An 18798-nucleotide genomic window follows, 5' to 3' on the forward strand; every position below is an offset into this window, starting at 1 on the left:
ACAACAGAGGGGGGAAAAAAAGAAAAAAAAAATCCAAAAGAATCTACAGAACAAGTCAAAAGATAATAATAATAAATGTTTTTCTTGAATCATTGCTGTCAAGAGTCCTTTCTCTCACTGGTAGTCACAGTCCACCTCACCTCCCTAGGATTCCCTCCAACACTCTACTGGTCTCTGTACCTGCTGTGGGGGCAGCTCAGATTCTAATCTGGTCCTACTCCTGTGTGTTCTTGCCTCCAATGTCCACAGCTATCAGAACTAGTGCATTTTCTTTTGTGGGAGCTCTCAATGTCCTTCTATACATTCCATAGACACAGAGTCTGCCTAGTTGACTCTGTGGATTTAATCTGCAGCTTGAACAGCTGGTGGGAAGGTTTGGGGTCTTCTTCCTTAGCCACATTGCCCCTGGGTTTCAATTGTGGTTTTATTTCCACCTCTACATGTGGGTCGTCCACTGGGGTTTGCTCCTGAGGCTGCTCTGGAGGACTTGGGTTTGCCCCTGTGAGGGCCAGGTGTGGAGGTGGTGCAGTTGCTTGGATCACAGGGGTTCTGGCAGCACCAAGTACTTAGGGGAGTTGGAGGCTAGGGCAGCAGGAAATATAGTGCTCTCGAAGGGTATGACAACCAGTATTGGCCAATATGCTCCAATATTCTTGCCTGTAAGAACCCCCCTCCCTAACAGAGAAGCCTGGCAGGCCACAGATTACAGAGTCACAAAGAGTCAAACACTACCGAAGCGATCCTGCCAGCATAGATGCAAGATATTTTTTGCCTGTGGCAGCTCTGCCCCACTGAGAGTTGAGCATGAAGGTGACGCAGTCGCTTGGCTTATGGGGACCCTGGCGATGCCAAGTGTGTGGGGACACGGACTGCCTTTGCAGCAGGAGTTATGGCCCTATCAGAGTCTTTTTTCGAGCCTCTTATAGCTGGCTATCAGAAGACCTCTTTGGCCAGTTTTTCTCCGTAACTCCGCCCGTTCAGGCACTTAGAAGGCTCCCTTGCCTGGGATCCTACCCTGTTGTTCAGTGCATCAGGCACATAGAGGGGCCCCCTGGCTGGGGTCCTATTCTGTAGACCAGCACATCAGGCACTTAAAAGGGCACCCTGGGTGGAGTCCTACTCTGTAGTTCAGTGTGTCAGGCATTTGATGGGCCAGCCTTTCTACTGTTCAGCAGCTGATGTTGGCATGTGTAGAGACAGAAGCTATGGTGATGGCTCCACCCCTCTATGCGTGACTCAGCAGTATCATCTTGCTTCCATGGCTCCCTGGCTTTCCTCCACCAGCATTTCCCACCACAATCTCTTCCCTCACATCCCCCCCATTTGTCTCTCTGCAGTCAACAGCAGCCCTCGCTCTGGGATTGCTCACAATCTCTAAACTCCAACTCCCAGCCACTACGCCTTCCAGGGGACCTGCATTCCTGTCCAGGGTATGTATGGCTATAGCAAGGACTGTCTGATTCTCATTTCATTTAGGCTCCCACAGATCAGCTGTCTTACTCTCAGCCTTAAATGTTTCTCCTCTGGCTCAGATAACTGCCCGGATGTGGGGATTGGACCCTTGCTTCAGTTCCCCCACTGGCTGAGGGTCCAGTCCTACTAATACTCCTGTTTCTCCCCCTAGTTGCTTCATCCTTCCGAGTTTTGCATGGTTCTATATATTCCTTCCACTGGTCAGGTACTCCTGTCCACTCTCAGCTGGAATTCTGCATGCACATCTGTGTCTGAAGGTGTATTCCTGACATATCCATGGAGAGAGATGTAATCTACATTCACCTACTCTGCCATCTTGTTTCTTCTAAGATTTTTTTAGGTGGACCATCTTTAAAGTCTTTATTGAATTTGTTACAATATTGTTTCTGTTTTGTTTTGTTTTTTGGCCCTGAGGAATGTGAGATCTTAGCTCCCCGACTGCAACCAGGGGTGCAATATCATACCTGCCCCCCTCCACTGGAAGGCAAAGTGTTAACAACTGGACCACCAGGGAAGTACTCCATGTAGTTTTAAAATAATGGAATGTGGAAACATCAGCATAGATGCTTAATAAGTCTTGCAATCCTCTCTTATCACTAACATATCTGGCAAATAAGCAAGGACAAAATTTTTGCAGATAGTGCCTATTTATGGGCCACATACATCTGCATATGCATATATATAAAATATATAATCAACAGTTTGGGAGGTGGAAGACCCTGAATCCACAATCCCTCTCCCTTAAATGAAGAAACTGATGTCCAGAGATAGGACCTGACTTATCCACACTTGTCTGTGTACCTTTCTTCTACATTCTTAGTATCTCCATGTAATTAGCTAAAGAAAATACCATCCCAGATTACTCACAGGCAAGGAAAATAATGTCTTCTCATTGTGTTAACTATCTTACACTAGGTCAGACTCAGAAAAGCATCTCTAATAGCAGAAGCACTGGACCAGGGAAAAAGGAGATCCACTCAAGTCCAGGGCTACTTTGAGGATTAAATTGAACAACAGATGCAAATAACATCTGCAAGCTATAGAATACTGTACAAATACAACATCAGTATACTATGCATTACTTTATCTTATTTCAAAAGTTCTTAGATATATAAGAAAGAAACCTGAGGAATTCGCTCGCATTCCAGTGGTTAAGAATCCACCCTCCAATGCAGGGGATTCAGGTTCGAGCCCTGGCTGGGGAATTGAGATCCCACATGTCTCAGGGTAACTAAGCCCACATGCCTCAACTAGAGAGTCCATGTACTGAAAACTATGAAGCCCATGCACCACAACTATAGAGCTCACACACTCTGGAGACTACACAACACAACACGAGAGAAGCCACCATTCCGCACCTAAAAATCCCACATGCTGCAAGGAAGATCCCGTGTGCCACAACTACAGTGCCACAATTTTTGATGCCCTGATGCATCAAAAATTTAAAAAGAAAGAAAAAACAGAAAACTTCAGTGACTTCATTAACAACAATGCTTTCATTCATGTAACACTGAGAGCTTTCTACAAGCCAGATAGTTTTTTCAGTTTCTTTTTAATTTTAGCTAATTGGGTATCTCTATAGAAATCTCATTCATTTTCTTTTTTATATAAAGGCATAACTTACCTAAACTAATCTGCACAAATCTTAAGTATAGAACTTGATGATTTTTCAGTATGTACACACCTACATGTTCACCATCAACCCCTCAAGGTTCCCTCATGCTACTTCCTAATCCTCCCAAACACAACCATTATTCTGACTTACATTAGCATGTATTATTTCTGCCTGTTCTTTAATTCCATATTTAAAAAATCACACAGTATTTGCTCTTTTATATCTGGCTTCTCTTGCTCAAAGACACTTTTAAGACTTATCACAGTATAATTTTTTGTCTATCTCCTTCTGTAGATATGAGGGTCTCTCTGAAAGCGGATACAGTCCGATTCATAGCTGTGCTCATGGCACCTAGTATCTAACAGAGATTCAGCTAAGATTTGCTGAATCAGTACACTGAGGTCAGAATACAAGATCCATAAAAGGAACCAGAGTAAGAGATATGATTTCTGTCATCCACTAGAAAAACAGGTCCCATATACTAGCAGAAGAGTCTGAAAGTTCTGTCTTCCATTTCATATTAGTGCTGGTAAGTCTCAGCACCAGGTAAACAAGGTTAATATGGAAAAGCAGAGCTATAATTTGGGAAGAAGGTTTTTGTGCTAAGAAAATAAATGGTTTTCGCACTCTCAATGCAGGGATATTTTTAGCAACAATGTCAGCTAATGGTACATCTCACATATTAAAACATAATCTGGAAGCCTGAGATCAGCCTAATAAAACACCTTCAGATGGGCGAGGGGTGAGGTGGAGAATGAAGAAAAAGGTTTATAAGAGGCAAAACAAAAGCAAAAGCATATATATCAGCACATTTTAAGTCATTTTTCTAGGAAATATAAGGCGCCTACTAACCCTTGTCCAATCTTCTCAAACCGTGTGTATTTCTTCTTAGGATCGCCCACACTCACTATGCTCCCTTTGAAAGAAACAGAGAACATAAATCAGTTTTTCCCAGATCGACAATACAAAACAAGCTCCATGTTCCCCCAACTCTGAGCCAGCAAAGTTTAAAGAACTATCTCCAATACCCTAAAACCACACTAAGGCGCTTAGCTTTCCCTCTTAAGTTTCAACCAAAAGTTTCACCTCCTTACCACTTTTATTAATAGTACCCTAATCTACTTCTAATCTCCTAAAAGTTATTTCATTCATTTTTAAATTCATCAATTCAATAAACATTTACTAATTTAATATGCTCATTTATTATGCACTAAGCCCTAGGTTGAGTGCAACAAATGAAGACCCAGTCAATGGACCCAACAGATGAGACCCAGTTAAGACAGTCTCTGCTCTCAAGAAGCTGTAATCTCATACAGGAAACAGATACCATGTATAAAGTTCCATGAACATATAATAATTGCTGTGATACAGAAAAAAGCAAAAATATAGACCAGAAAGGCCTCAGAAGGGAAATGAACCTGTACTAATTTTTACCGGGTTAGAAGGATTTTGCCAGGGAGAGAAAGTCAAGAAGGGGTTACAAAAAAAACTATTTCAAGTGCAAAAGCACAGAGGTATGAAAAAGTTCACAGTTTCAAAAAAAAGTCTTCTGAAGATGGTAAAACTGAGCCCCACCAAAGGGAAGATACTTCCCCTCAAGGTCACACAGCAAACTGGTGTCAGAGTTAAGATTAGGACTTCAGGTTTGGTCTCCCAGTCCAAAGCGCTTTCCAATAATATCAATTACTAGGATTTGATACTTTTCAAATACATTATCCCATTTGATCTACAAATGAGACAGGGATTAACATTCCTATTTAAGAGATGAGAAAAAGGATGGCCAGGAAACAGTAGAAAATTGCCAAAGACCCAAGTTAATGATCTCACCTGTGCTAGGGCTTCAACCCAAGGATCCTGAACTCTCAGGCCAATCTGTTTTTGCATAATCCTATGTTCTAAGTATTACTGTTTCTGAAAAAAAATCTGATTCAGAGAAAAAGAATATATACAAGAGCAAACAGATGCCAAGGTAAGTGGCTTTTCTTATTTCATCATTTCATAAGGGCTCTGGGTAAGGGTGAGGCTTCCCTGGTGGCTCAGACAGTAAAGAAATCTACCTGCAATGCAGAAGACTCGGGTCGCATCCTGGGGACAGGAAGATCCCATGGAGAAGGGAATGGCTATTCACTCCATACTCTTCCCTGGAGAATTTCATGGACAGAAGAGCCTGCTGGGCTACAGTCCATGGGATTGCAAAAAGTTGGACATGACTGAGCAGCTAACACTGGGCAAGGGCAACTTTGGAGAGAATTTTTTTAAAAAGTCAAATAAGAATTATCAGGATGAAATTAAAAGCCACTAAGCTGAGGAACCAGAAACCTCAGCTTTAGAAAGCAATGCCAGGGGGCAGACTTCACCAGATCAGTCACATCAAATCCTCTTTAGAAGTAGATAAGTTCAAAGAATAAATCAAAAGCCTTGTCAGATGTTTTTTTTCAAGCCTACAGGCCAACCCATTCCTTTCTTCTCATATGAATTCTCCTGCAGATTACTGAAAAAGAGAAACAACCTGCCCTAATATTTCTCATCACTAAAGAAAGCAAAACAGGAGTTCCCACCTGACTGCAAGAAATAGCATGCTCTGATTACAGGAGCACAAGCTGCATGCTAATCCCAGATCTGTCACTTTTTGGCTTTTTGCAGAGTATTTAGCATTCCTAGCCTCAAATAACTTAACTGCAAAAAATAAGGATTATAATGTCTGTCTTCACAGGGCTAAAATGAGGAATAAATGTTCATTTGGTACATATTGCAGGCTCACAAAATGTTAGTTTCCCTTCCTTCTTTTTCTACAACCAAATGGCAGATCCGTCTTCTGCCAACAGAAACATCAATAATCAACACAGCACTCTTCCTCACCAGGTTTACACAAGGCCTCAGTCTTTGTCAACACAACCTTTCAGATTATATTGTAAGTAAAAGCTATTTTATATCTCCATAAGCCATGCCTGTGGTAAGTGATTCCCAGCCTTTGAAGTGGGCTATTCACATACTCTCATCATATTCCCATCCTAACATAGCATCTAATTAGGGCTGGTGAGACAGAGGAGGTGGGTATAGGGATGGGTGAGAAGAGGCACAGTCTGGCAAGATATAAAGCACAGCCGTCACTGACATATACCTAGCATAGAACCTAGATCTTTATAGCAACAGAATTCTCTTTGTGCTCAACCAGTCACATACCGGAGGGAAATTAAAAAACCTACAAAGTGCTTACGTAATTTCTCCAAGATCTCCTCATCAGACATCTTAGGCTTCTTCTTCTGCTTCTCAGTATTCCGGGTCAGAGCATCAGGTGGAGTGGTATTATTCTCAGTAGGTGAAATGGGAGATGTAGCCACATCCCGAGTTGGAGTAATAGGAAGTGGTTCAATCACAGACCGTGTGTATACCTGCATTATTGGTGCAAACATTTGGTGAGGCCAGCCTCTCTTAGATTTATGTGTTAGAACATCCAAAGAACAAATCTCAGTAAACTCATCTCTTCTCCTACTCCTTTGGGGTGCCACTGCCTTCTCCATAGAGTTGCTAACGAAGAGTGTCCTAGATACTCTTCCTCTATGCCCAGGCTGTGGGAATGGAATGATCTTCCTTGCTCTCACTTTTTACAACAAGGGTTAGTGAGAGTCTGAGCACTTAAGATAATCAATAGAAGCTACACAACTCTCACTATAAAGAGTTCAAAGGACATCCTATCATTAGATGGGAATCCCCTTCATCTGCAAAATTCTGTTCTTTCCCAAGCTGAAATGAATATCCTGTATTCCTACAGTACTTTTCACTCCTAATATATACAACACTGAGCATTACCTTCATTTGAGTTACTCCCTCTTTAAATCCTGAACACTCACAGAGAAAAAACTGCAATTGTTCTTTTTTAAGAGGCCATAAGATAGAGTTATTTAGATTACAGACTCTGGAACCTGCCTGCCTGGACTTAAATTCCAAATCTTATTCTTACCATTTGTATGACTTTGGGCAGACTACTTAACTTATCTATGCTTTAGTTTCCTTGTCTGTAAAATAGTGATGCTAGTGATACATATCTTACAGAGTAGTTGCTGCTGCTGCTGCTACTGCTAAGTCACTTCAGTCGTGTCCAACTCTGTGCGACCCCATTGATGGCAGCCCACCAGGCTCCCCCATCCCTGGGATTTTCCAGGACCGGAGTGGGTTGCCATTTCCTTCTCCAATGCATGAAAGTGAAAAGTGAAAGTGAAGCCGCTCAGTCGTGTCCAACTCTTAGCATGCCATGGACTGCAGCCCACCAGGCTCCTCTGTCCATGGGATTTTCCAGGCAAGAGTACTGGAGTGGGCTGCCATTGCCTTCTCCATAGAGTTGCTAATAAACCATAAATTAATTAACGTGAAATAAGCAGCATCACATTCAGGAAATATTAAGCTTTCAAATTTCAGCTAATATTATTATACTGCCTATTCATTCATTTCCTTAATAAGCATTTACTGAGAATCTGTTCTTTGCCTTGCTGTACAAAATGCTGCCCCATCCACTATTTCTGTGAAGGAAGTCTTGGAGAAAGTCCTAACTACAAGGCAGAAAAAGACAAATATCAGAAAAAAAGAACAATCTATACACTACTGAGGTTTAGAAGAAGTGATCACATGTTCTACCATCCATCCCAAGAGATGCTTCAAGGCATTTATCACTTTTTTCATAAAAACATCACAACAATTTTTGGGTTAGTCTAAAAGCCCTATGAAGACAGAGAATCTGAGTCGTTCATCACTGCACTTCTATATCTAACCAGTCATCTAACAAAAAGTAAGCATTCAGGTAAAAGTTTCATGAATCACTAAACAAATAAATGGGGTTCTTCAGCCGGATTTTGAAGGATGGACATGGTTATAATAGGCAGAAATGGAAGAGAACTTTCCACTAACTTATTGTTAGTGGAAATAGCAATAAGTTGAAACATTGAGAGCAGACACTATTGTTTCTTTACTGACTACTCCTGCATAGTGATTTCTTAATCTTCTATTCTTGCACATGTAGACAAACTATATCCCTGGCACCTAAACATGAATTTCATGCCTTGTCCTTCACCTTTAGTTCTGACATGGCTCCTTGAGGGGAAGAACCCTGCCTTTTCCTTCTCTAACATTCTCTTTTTCTGGCTCCCAACACAGGTCTGCTCATATAAAAAAGGCCACTGTACTATGCTGGAATATAACCTGGACCTGGGGTAAATTACCTGCTTTCAGTTCTGGCCATTTTGCTTAGAGACTTTGGATAGATCAATTTACCTCTCCAAATCTTCTTCTTCTTCTATAAATTAGGAATTAACAGTATCTTTTTGGGGGGAATGCTATGAAGATCAAATTTATCAGTTCATTCAATACTGCCTTTCTAAAACCTTTTAAGAACTATGTTAAGCACTGCAAACACACACACACATATATAGATAGATATATTTCCTCTACTTGTAAGGAATTCATGGTTTAATGGAAAAATTTTTTTAAATGAACATGCTTGCAAATCGAAAAAACCTTTCCAATGTGACATCTCTTGACAACTCTCTGATTCTGAAGCTCATTTTCCTTAAAGTGAGTTTGTAACCTATAGAAGCGGTGATTCCACAGATTCTGCTTATAAATTATAATTCTAAAAGGTCATCTAATCCCCTTGAATTGTCTCCACAGCATCTCCCATACTCAGTCAACCAACATCTGCTTGAATACTTCCATGAATTCTCTAGTTCAGAGAATCTTTTTTGTATTACCACAGAGTTTAAGCCCTAAATCATTTTTTCATTCTGAAGTTTTTGTCATAATAAAAAATCCAAACAAAGAAACACTAGTAGTATCATCTAATGATAGATCAGTGCTCAGTGATGCTAAAACATGTAAAACGCAGATTATGTAAAGTAAGGGCAAAGGGACCATGGCTATGATGAAATGAAAGAACCTCAAAGGAAGTTAAATAAAAATTACTGCCAATATCCAGCATCAAAATGCACTCCTGATGTCCAGGATATTAATAGCACTAATGTTTCTACCAATTCTCTTGAGTCTTTCAGTATCATCAATAATGTCTTAAGAGCCTGAACACTGGACTTTAACAGAGAAGAAAGATCTATAGCAGGCTAATTTGTTGCTACCTAGGAGACGGGAACAATTTATGTTACTTCTACACTAAGTAACACTAATTCTGTATATCTTCCTGTCTGTAAAGAAAGTAGGGCTAAGTTGGTACAAAGACCAACTATTCAGGACACCTTGGGACTATCTGCAAACCAATGATAAATAAATACACCACTTCCTGTCTTTAATCATACAGAAAGTACCTTTCAATCAAGGTAATTTGGTTATTTCACCACCTCCAAAATCTCAGGACCCCTACCAGAGTATTAAACTTCTAGACCTTGGCACCCATCCCTTACTCCCCACCTCCAAACTCTAATAAATCACAAAGACTCACACAAAGACTCACAGATTTTGTGTGCTCTGGGCGTGGAGCAATCACTGGAGGTGGGGTAGCATCATCATCATCATCTTCATCTTCTGAAACTGGTGGCACTGCAGGGGTCTCAGACACCGCCTTCACATTCTGCACAGTGACAAAAGCCAGGTTCGTTAGGTTAAGCCAACACGGAACTTAAACTACCAGGGCCACCTATCTCCCAGAAGAAACCTTCTCCTGACACTCTTTCTGAAACACACATCAGCCTCCAATCTCTCCACCTTTGTAGCTGGCCTCAGGAACTCAGCCATCTCCCCTTCTTTTAGCTACCACTCCCCCTTCAGTCCCTGGAGGGCTTCCTTCTCCTACCCAAAGCCTAACTGTGGATGGGGAAACCAGCTTCTCTACCTGCCTACCCCAAACCAAACCCTGAAGACAAGCTCATATTTCTTTCTTCTCTATGAATTTTACTCTGTGCTGAACAGAGGATAAAGTACTATATATAGGAAAGGGATCAAGAGTTCAGAATTTTACAAAGTTTATCATTATAATTCTGTAGCCCTTTCTGATATGGTAAATAGAAGTTCTGAAAGGTCTTTGCCTCTCCTTTTCCTTCTTTACCAAAATATACTGCATCCCTTATGCTATCAGGTACCCTCACCTCAACCTGCAGATACCGAACATCACAAGAAGCAATGAGATTTTCTTGTCACAAGAAGCAATGAGATTTTCCCCAGATCAGATGCTACCTATTTCCTTAAGCTTCTGCCCTGTCTTGGAATGACCCTTACCAGCACCACTAATTGAATCTGCTATAATCTGAGAAACTTGATTTTCCCACGCAAACTATAACAAAGCTGGGCCAAGACTGGCAGGTTTCAGGGCAAGACCAGGCAAAAAGATCATACCATTACTGTTTATAATACATGTTCAAGAGATAAAATAGCTTCAAAATATGAGATTTTTGATAGAGATTAAATGATTATAATATAGGACCAGAGAAGCAATAGAGATCTTTTAGTAGATATTGATATAATTCAACAGTTTCAGATATTTTCAGACCATCTACTTTGTGCTCAGTTAAGATACTGTGATGGATGTTTTTGATATAAATGTACTAAGATGAAAAAGATGGTCCAAGTCCTAAAAGTAGCTCACCATCTGATGCAGGAGACAGACGGACGGACAATTCCCCTTCTGCTGCCATTTGAGGCCGCTGGAGAGAGGAATGTCAGAACAACGTGGGATAAGTGAAGGAACTTATTTAGCTAAATTATTATACTAGAGTTATGTGTGGGAGAGTGGCCTTTACCACATTTGACATACTAAATAAGGAAAGCTGGCATCCTCATAGATTCCAACAGGAGCTCCAGTGCAGGACATAACTAAAAAACTGCCAGTGACAGGCGTTTGTAAGCAACTAGTTTTAGTGACTACAGGCAGTGAATCCATCCTCTCAGCTTCAAGTTTCATCACTTGAGGAATGTGGAGGTGATGACTGGTATAATTTGAGGGGTGCCCTTAAGTCACTTTCAGTTCTAAAATCCAATAGTAGCTCCTTCCCTGTGAAAGCACATATTTTGATACTTTTCCACTCTAATTTGTTTTCCCCCTAATATTCCACTCAACAGAATTTAACTAGGAACCCAAAATGAGAATGAAGTTAACTCAGCAGCCTCTCCATCTTCTTGGGGCCCTAGGGCTACCCACTGTAAACTATAAACACCAAGTGTGTTGCTTCCTAAAACTGTGGAGGAGGAGATTTCATCACCTTCCATAGCAACACATTCTGGTTTCCACATGTGATGGCTTTGGGTGGTTGTATTAACGACTATCAGAATCAAGAGATAAAGGTTTCTTTCCCAGAATTTTATTTCTTATCCCTGTGTCTTTTGCCAAGGGTATCCCACTTTAAGCCAAAGTTCTCATCCATAAAATGGAAATGATGACAAGAAGCTCTCTGCCTACCGTAGAGGACCACATGGAGAAAGAAATGAAGTGATGTGGGTATAAAAACACTCAGTTAAAAAGATGTAAGGCATCAATTAAATTATCATTATGGCTAATAACCACAAACCTCTTTTTCAAAAGTGACTCCAACTCATCCACTGATTCACTATAGATAAAGTGCCTGGTCCTATGTCTTACATTTTAGAAGAAGATATATTTAAAATTCATCACTAAATTGCCAGGTAGTAGTAAGAAACATGTGAGAGTAGAGATTGATTGAAAGAAAGGAATTATTACCTTAGATATAAGTAGTCATGGAAAGGCCTCTTTAATGGCCAGAACAAAATGAGAAAACAAGTCATCAGACCCTCTGGGAGAAGAATATTCCTGGCAGATGGAAGAGATACAAAGACTCTGAGAAGGGAACATGCTTGGAATGTTCCCGAAACCTCCAGGCGCCTACATATACTACTGAAAAGTGCTTATCATTTTAAAACTGCTGAACTTTGTGTAAAAACATAGGGATCTCTGATGTTCTGGCCCAGGATTTCTCCCATCCATCCCACCCTAGCTTCATTAGAGCAGGGTTTCTTCCAGGGAAGGCAGGCTGCAACTATGTGGTCCAAGAGGTCTCACTTTCATTTGGAGGAGTGAGCAGTGCCCAGGCCCAGTGGGGCCATCAGTGGAAGTAACCTCCCAGAGACGGCAGCAGGAGAGGGTCAACCGCTGCTAGCCTGAGACTGCAATCCTGGATAGGGCAAATGAATTCTGGCCAAGACTGCTCAAAGATACAGCAGACATTAGAGAGAGGTCCCACACTAGTTATACATGCCTGACTCTGTGCACATACATAAAAGCTTCAAAAGGGACAAGCAGAAAGTTAAAGTTTCTGGACAGCCCTCAAAGAGATCTCAATAATGAGCAATGATATAGATTTTAACAACACTGTCAATCAATGCACCCTAAATGACATATACAAAACATTCCACCCAAGTTCTGAAGAACACACATTACTTTTAACCACTTATGGATAATTCTTCAGGATAGAATATATGCTGGGCCATAAAACATATCTCAATAAATTTTCAATGACTGAAAACACACAAAATGTCTTATTTAACCAAAGTAGAATTAAATTAGAGATAAACAACGACAAAAAATTTCTCCAAAGAAGATAAACAAATGGCCAATAAGCACATGGCCAATACTCAACATCATTATTAGGAAATGCAAATCAAAACCACAGTGAGATACCACTTCATAACCACTAAGATGGCTATAATCAAAGGACAGACAATAACAAATGTGGGAGAAGATATGTAGAAATTAGAAGCATCCTAATGTTGGTGGGAATGTAAAAAGGTGCAGCCACTGTAGAAAACAGTCTAGCAGTTCCTCAAATGGTTAAACATAGAGTCACCATGTGGCTTAGAAATTCTACTCCTAGGTATATACCAAAGAGAAATGAAAACACAGATCCACACCAAAGTTTGTACATGAATGTTAGTATGAGCATTATTTATAATAATCAAAAAGAAGAAAAAAGCCAAATGCCTATCAACTGATGAACAATCAATACAATAAAATATTATTCAGACTTTTAATAAAAAGGAATGATGTCCTGATACATGCTAGAACATGGATGAAACTCACAGGTATTATACTAAGTGAAAGAAGCTAGACACAAAAGACTACATGGTCTATGAGTCCATTTATAGAAAATGTCTAGAAAATGTAAGTTTATACAGACAGAAAGAATATCAGTGGTTTACTAGGTAGGGTTGAGCATGGGAGTTTGAATGAACTGTAAAAGAATACTAGGGAACTCTTTGTGGTGATGGGAATATTCCAAAAATAGATTGTAGAGACAGCTGCACAAGTCTATATATTTAATACAATCATTGAATTGTACAATTCAACTAGCATGAATTTTATAATATATAAATAACAGTCAATAATGCTACCTTTTAAAAGTAAAAATTTTAAGTTATATGCAAAACCAGCAGGTTCTTATCTTACATTTTATATAATACAGATATTTAAGGAGTTAAAGTAAAAATTCCTCAGGAATGCCTAATAAAGATGGCAGATTGAACATAGGCATCTATTTCTTAAAATTTCATTCAGTTCAGTTCAGTTCAGTTCAGTCGTTCAGCCGTGTCTAACTCTTTGCGACCCCATAAATTGCAGCACGCCAGGCCTCCCTGTCCATCACCATCTCCCGGAGTTCACTCAGACTCACGTCCATCCAGTCAGTGATGCCATCCAGCCATCTCATCCTCTGTCGTCCCCTTCTCCTCCTGCCCCCAATCCCTCCCAGCATCAAAGTCTTTTCCAATGAGTCAACTCTTCGCATGAGGTGGCCAAAGTACTGGAGCTTCAGCTTTAGCATCATTCCTTCCAAAGAAATCCCAGGGCTGATCTCCTTCAGAATGGACTGGTTGGATCTCCTTGCAGTCAAAGGGACTCTCAAGAGTCTTCTCCAACACCACAGTTCAAAAGCATCAATTCTTCAGTGCTCAGCTTTCTTCACGGTCCAACTCTCGCATCCATACACGACCACAGGAAAAACCATAGCCTTGACTAGACGGACCTTAGTTGGCAAAGTAATATCTCTGGTTTTGAATATGCTCTCTAGGTTGGTTATAACTTTTCTTCCAAGGAGTAAACGTCTTTTAGTTTCATGGCTGCAGTCACCATGTGCAGTGATTTTAGAGTCCAAAAAAATAAAGTCTGACACTGTTTCCACTGTTTCCCCATCTATTTCCCATGAAGTGATGGGACCAGATACCATGATCTTCGTTTCTGAATGTTGAGCTTTAAGCCAACTTTTTCACTCTCCTTTTTCACTTTCATCAAGAGGCTCTTTAGTTCTTCGCTTTCTGCCATAAGGGTGGTGTCATCTGCATATCTGAAGTTATTGATATTTCTCCCGGCAATCTTGATTCCAGCTTGTGCATCATCCAGCCCGGCATTTTGCAGGATGCACTCTGCATATAAGTTAAATAAGCAGGGTGACAATATATAGCCTTGATGTACTCCTTTCCCAATTTGGAACCAGTCTGTAGTTCCATGTCCAGTTATAACTGTTGCTTCTTGACCTGCATACAGATTTCTCAGGAGGCGGGTAAGGTGGTTTGGTATTCCCATCTCTTGAAGAATTTTCCACAGTTTGCTGTGATCTACACATTCAAAAGCTCTGGTCTAGTCCATAAAGCAGAAGTAGATGTTTTTTTCTGGAATTCTCTTGCTTTTTCAATGATCCAATGGATGTTGGCAATTTGATCTCTGGTTCCTCTGCCTTTTCTAAATCCAGCTTGAACATCTGGAAGTTCACAGTTTACATACTGTTGAAGCCTGGCTTGAAGAATTTTGAGTATTACTTCACTAATGGCACCCCACTCCGGTACTCTTGCCTGGAAAATCCCATGGACGGAGGAGCGTGGTAGGCTACAGCCCATGGGGTCACAAAGAGTCGGACAGACCGAGCGACTTCACTTTCACTTTTCACTTTCATGCACTGGAGAAGGAAATGGCAACCCACTCTAGTGTTCTTGCCTGGAGAATCCCAGGGACAGGGGAGCCTGGCAGGCTGCCGTCTATGGGGTCGCACAGAGTCAGACACAACTGAAGCGACTTAGCAGCAGCAGCAGCAGCGTGTGAGATGAGTGCAATTGTGCAGTAGTTTGAGCATTCTTTGGCATTGCCTTTCTTGGGATTGGAATAAAAACTGACCTTTCCCAGTCCTATGGCCACTGCTGAGTTTTCCAAATTTGCTGGCATATTGAGTGCAGCACTTTCACAACATCATCTTTCAGGATTTGAAATAGCTCAACTGGAATTGTATCACCTCCACTAGCTTTGATCGTAGTGATGCTTCCCAAGGCCCATTTGACTTTGCATTCCAGCATGTCTGGCTCTAGGTGAGTGTGAGTGATCATACCATCGTGATTATCTGGGGCATGAAGATCTCTTTTGTATAGTTCTGTGTATTCTTGCCACCTCTTCTTAATATCTTCTGCTTCTCTTAGGTCCATATCATTTCTGTCCTTTATTGTGCCCATCTTTGCATGATATGTTCCCTTGGTATCTCCAATTTTCTTGAAGAGATCTCTAGTCTTTTACATTCTATTGTTTTCCTCTATTTCTTTGCATTGATCACTGAAGAAGGCTTCCTTATCTCTCCTTGCTATTCTTTGGAATTCTGCATTCAAATGGGTATAGCTTTCCCTTTCTCCTTTGCCTTTAGCTTCTCTTCTTTTCTCAGCTATTTGTAAGGCCTCTTCAGACAACCATTTTGCCTTTTTGCATTTCTTTTTCTTAGAGATGGTCTTGATCACTGCCTCCTGTACAATGTCATGAACCTCCATCCACAGTTCTTCAGGCCCTCTATTAGATCTAATCCCTTGAATCTATTTGTCACTTTCACTATATAATCGTAAAGGATTTGATTTACCCAACAGGTAAATACTGTTAATATTTAGTGTTTAGCCTTTCAAGGGTGGTAAACTAGATCATCACATGTTCAAACATACCTTTATGTTGACCTCATGCTTGAAAGCTAGTTTGATTAGGTACAGAATTCTTGGTTCTAAATAATTTTCCTCTTACCTCCAAAAATACTGCTCCTTTGACCACTACTGCTAATGAGCCACATTAGCTGTGTTTTTATTTTGAAAGCTTTGAAAATATTTCTCTTTATTCTTCGGTCTCTTTACAGTTATCTGACATGGTAACTGGTAGGCTCTTCCATCTGAAGACTCATACCTTTCTTTAGCTGAGAGATTTTTCTTCCATTATTCCTTTATTTTTTCTACTCTAATGTCTTAATCCTCTAGTTCTTCCTGAATTTCACTGAATAATGTCCTATATCACTTATGCTTTAATTTTCCATATGTCTTTATGTTTTATATCATTAATCCACCTTTATGTGCATTTTTTAATCCTTAGAAATTTATTTCTTTAATCATATTTTTAATTTCTAAGAATTATTTTTTTATCCTATGATTGCTGTAATCCATGGGTCCCCAACACCAGGGCCACAGCCCAGTACCAGTCAATGGTTTGTTAGGAACCAGGCTACACCACAAGAAGTGAGCAGCAGACAAGCAAGCAAGCCAGCCAGTGAGCAAAGCTTCATCTGTATTTACAGCCACTCTCCACGTCTGCATTACTGCCTGAGCTCCACCTCTTGTCAGATCAGCAGCGGCACTAGATTCTCACAGAAGCACAAACACTCTTGTGAACTGCACACATGAGGGATCTAGGATGTGTACTCCTTATGAGAATCTAATACCTGATCGGAGGTAGAGTCAAGGCAGTGATGCCAGTGCTGGGGAGTAACTGCTAATATAGATTATCATTTGCACAGTAAATGTAATACACTTGAATCATCCCCAAACCGTCCTCACTCCCTTGCCCCTAATCCATGGAAAAATAGTCTTCCACAAAACTGGTCCCTAGAGCCAAAAGGTTGGGAACCACCGCTCTGATTGTAGCGTGTTTTGGGAAATGCAGTATCTATAAAACCTTTGAATATACTGGGTTGGCCAAGATGTTCATTCCAGTTTTTAAAACATCTTATAGAAAAGCCCAAATGAACTTTTTGGCCAACCCAATATTAGAGTTCTTTTTAATTTTCTTTCCTGAGTTATCAATTTCCTCTGGCATCAGTTTCATTTCTTTATCATGGTCCTTCTCTTTAATGCTTTGTTCCTCTCAAGTGTCTAGAGATCAAGTCTCTAGGCTCTCCGCTCATATTTATCAGTGAAAAATCAGACTAATCAGTGTATACACCTAGCATGTGCTTCCTCTGTAGTCATGTGAATGTGCTTCTCTGCTGTCTCTTCCTCTGAATGGGCAATCTGATGCAGTCTGTATATGAGTTATACAGATGAGGTAACTGACAAGTATCATTTCAGAGTGTGTCAGCATGGAAGAGTATGTATGGTAGAGATTCCTCTTCTCCCAGTTATCAAAAGCATAAGAAATTTATCCTTGGGATGCAGAAATTTAATGTATTTTTTTCCACTGCAGAACTACTTTTCCTTTTCCTCTACTTTATACCTGCTGTAGAGATTTGTAGTTAACTCCAGTTCTGCTGTTTCTCTCTCAGGCCCCTGTACCCATATCAGGCATTCTCCTGATATGGGTAATTTACAAAGAGGCAGTGTACTTTCTTTAGAAAAGTGTCTTTTAAGCTTAGGATCAACCTTCTGATACCTTTTGCTCACTTAACATGGAGGCTGATCCAGCTTTTTCAATTACAGAATTTAAATTAATTTACTCTTGAAGATGACCCAGGACTCTTTCCTGTTTTTTATATATAGACTCTCACACCATTTTCTCTGGAGGGACACTTACTTTCCTAGGATTTTTCTCTTCCACATACACAGAGCAGCTGTACTTTCTGCTGCTCCAGTCAATCTGATCTTATCTGCTTTCTATCTTCCATAAATTTCCAATAGTGGTTCATTAATAAGCATTGTATTGAATTTACTTTTTATGTATCTTTTCTGAATTTAAGAAATTAAGCATACCAAGAGAGACAGAGATATGAATTCATCCCACTACACAGATCCAAATTCCAGAGGTATCTTTCTAAAATGGTTGTTGTTATTCAGTAGTTCAATCATATCCAACTCTTTCTGACCCCATGGAGTGTAGCCTGCCAGGCTCCTCTATCTATGGGATTTTCCCAGCAAGAATACTGGAGTGGGTTGCCATTTCCTTCTCCAGTGGATCTTGCTGACCCAAGGACTGAACCCACATCTCCTGCACTGGCAAGCAGATTCTTTACCACTGGGCCACCAGGGAAGCCCTTTCTAAGATGGTAGTTTAGACTAAAATAAATATCTAACTACATTATTTAAAATACTTCCTATTTAAAATACTTCCTTAGCTCAAGTGGAGAGTCCCAGTTCTTTCACCTAACATGACACATCCTTAACAATGTGGCTTTTGTTCATGCTACTTCACACAAGAAAGCATTGATTGCCCTTTTCTCTGGCTGGTATCATTGCCTACATTTACCTGACACTGTGTTACTTACCTGACACTGTGTTATCAATCCTTGTTTATGTGTTCTGATTCCTCACTAAGCTGGGAGATCAAGAGCAAAGACCTTACCCATCCTTGACTCTTGGGCACTCACGGAGCCTATAACATAGCAGGTGATCATTTTATAAATGAGAGCTCAGGCACTAAAATGCTAAATAATCTGAGAGATGGATCTCAGACCAATGAGCCACAAATAAAAAGAATTTTAGAACTAGAAGAAACATTAAAGGTTATGTTTATTAAATGAATAAACTGTGAGGGCCCAAGAACCTCGTGCCAA

At 40.4% G+C, this 18798-nt stretch overlaps 1 protein-coding gene across 1 annotated transcript in view; it reads right to left on the reverse strand.

Moving 5' to 3' along the window:
• PAK1 (p21 (RAC1) activated kinase 1) overlaps positions 1-18798 on the reverse strand; it is a 95828-nt gene that overhangs the window by 33490 nt on the left and 43540 nt on the right. The window contains exons 6-8 of the mRNA XM_068975900.1: positions 9540-9656; positions 6306-6480; positions 3941-4004 (exon numbers count right to left, since the gene is read on the reverse strand). Of these exons, the coding sequence (XP_068832001.1) occupies positions 3941-4004; positions 6306-6480; positions 9540-9656 (356 nt within the window). The remainder of the gene's footprint in view (positions 1-3940; positions 4005-6305; positions 6481-9539; positions 9657-18798) is intronic.

Source organism: Capricornis sumatraensis, chromosome 8 (assembly GCF_032405125.1).
Source record: "Capricornis sumatraensis isolate serow.1 chromosome 8, serow.2, whole genome shotgun sequence".
Taxonomy (NCBI): Eukaryota; Metazoa; Chordata; class Mammalia; order Artiodactyla; family Bovidae; genus Capricornis; species Capricornis sumatraensis.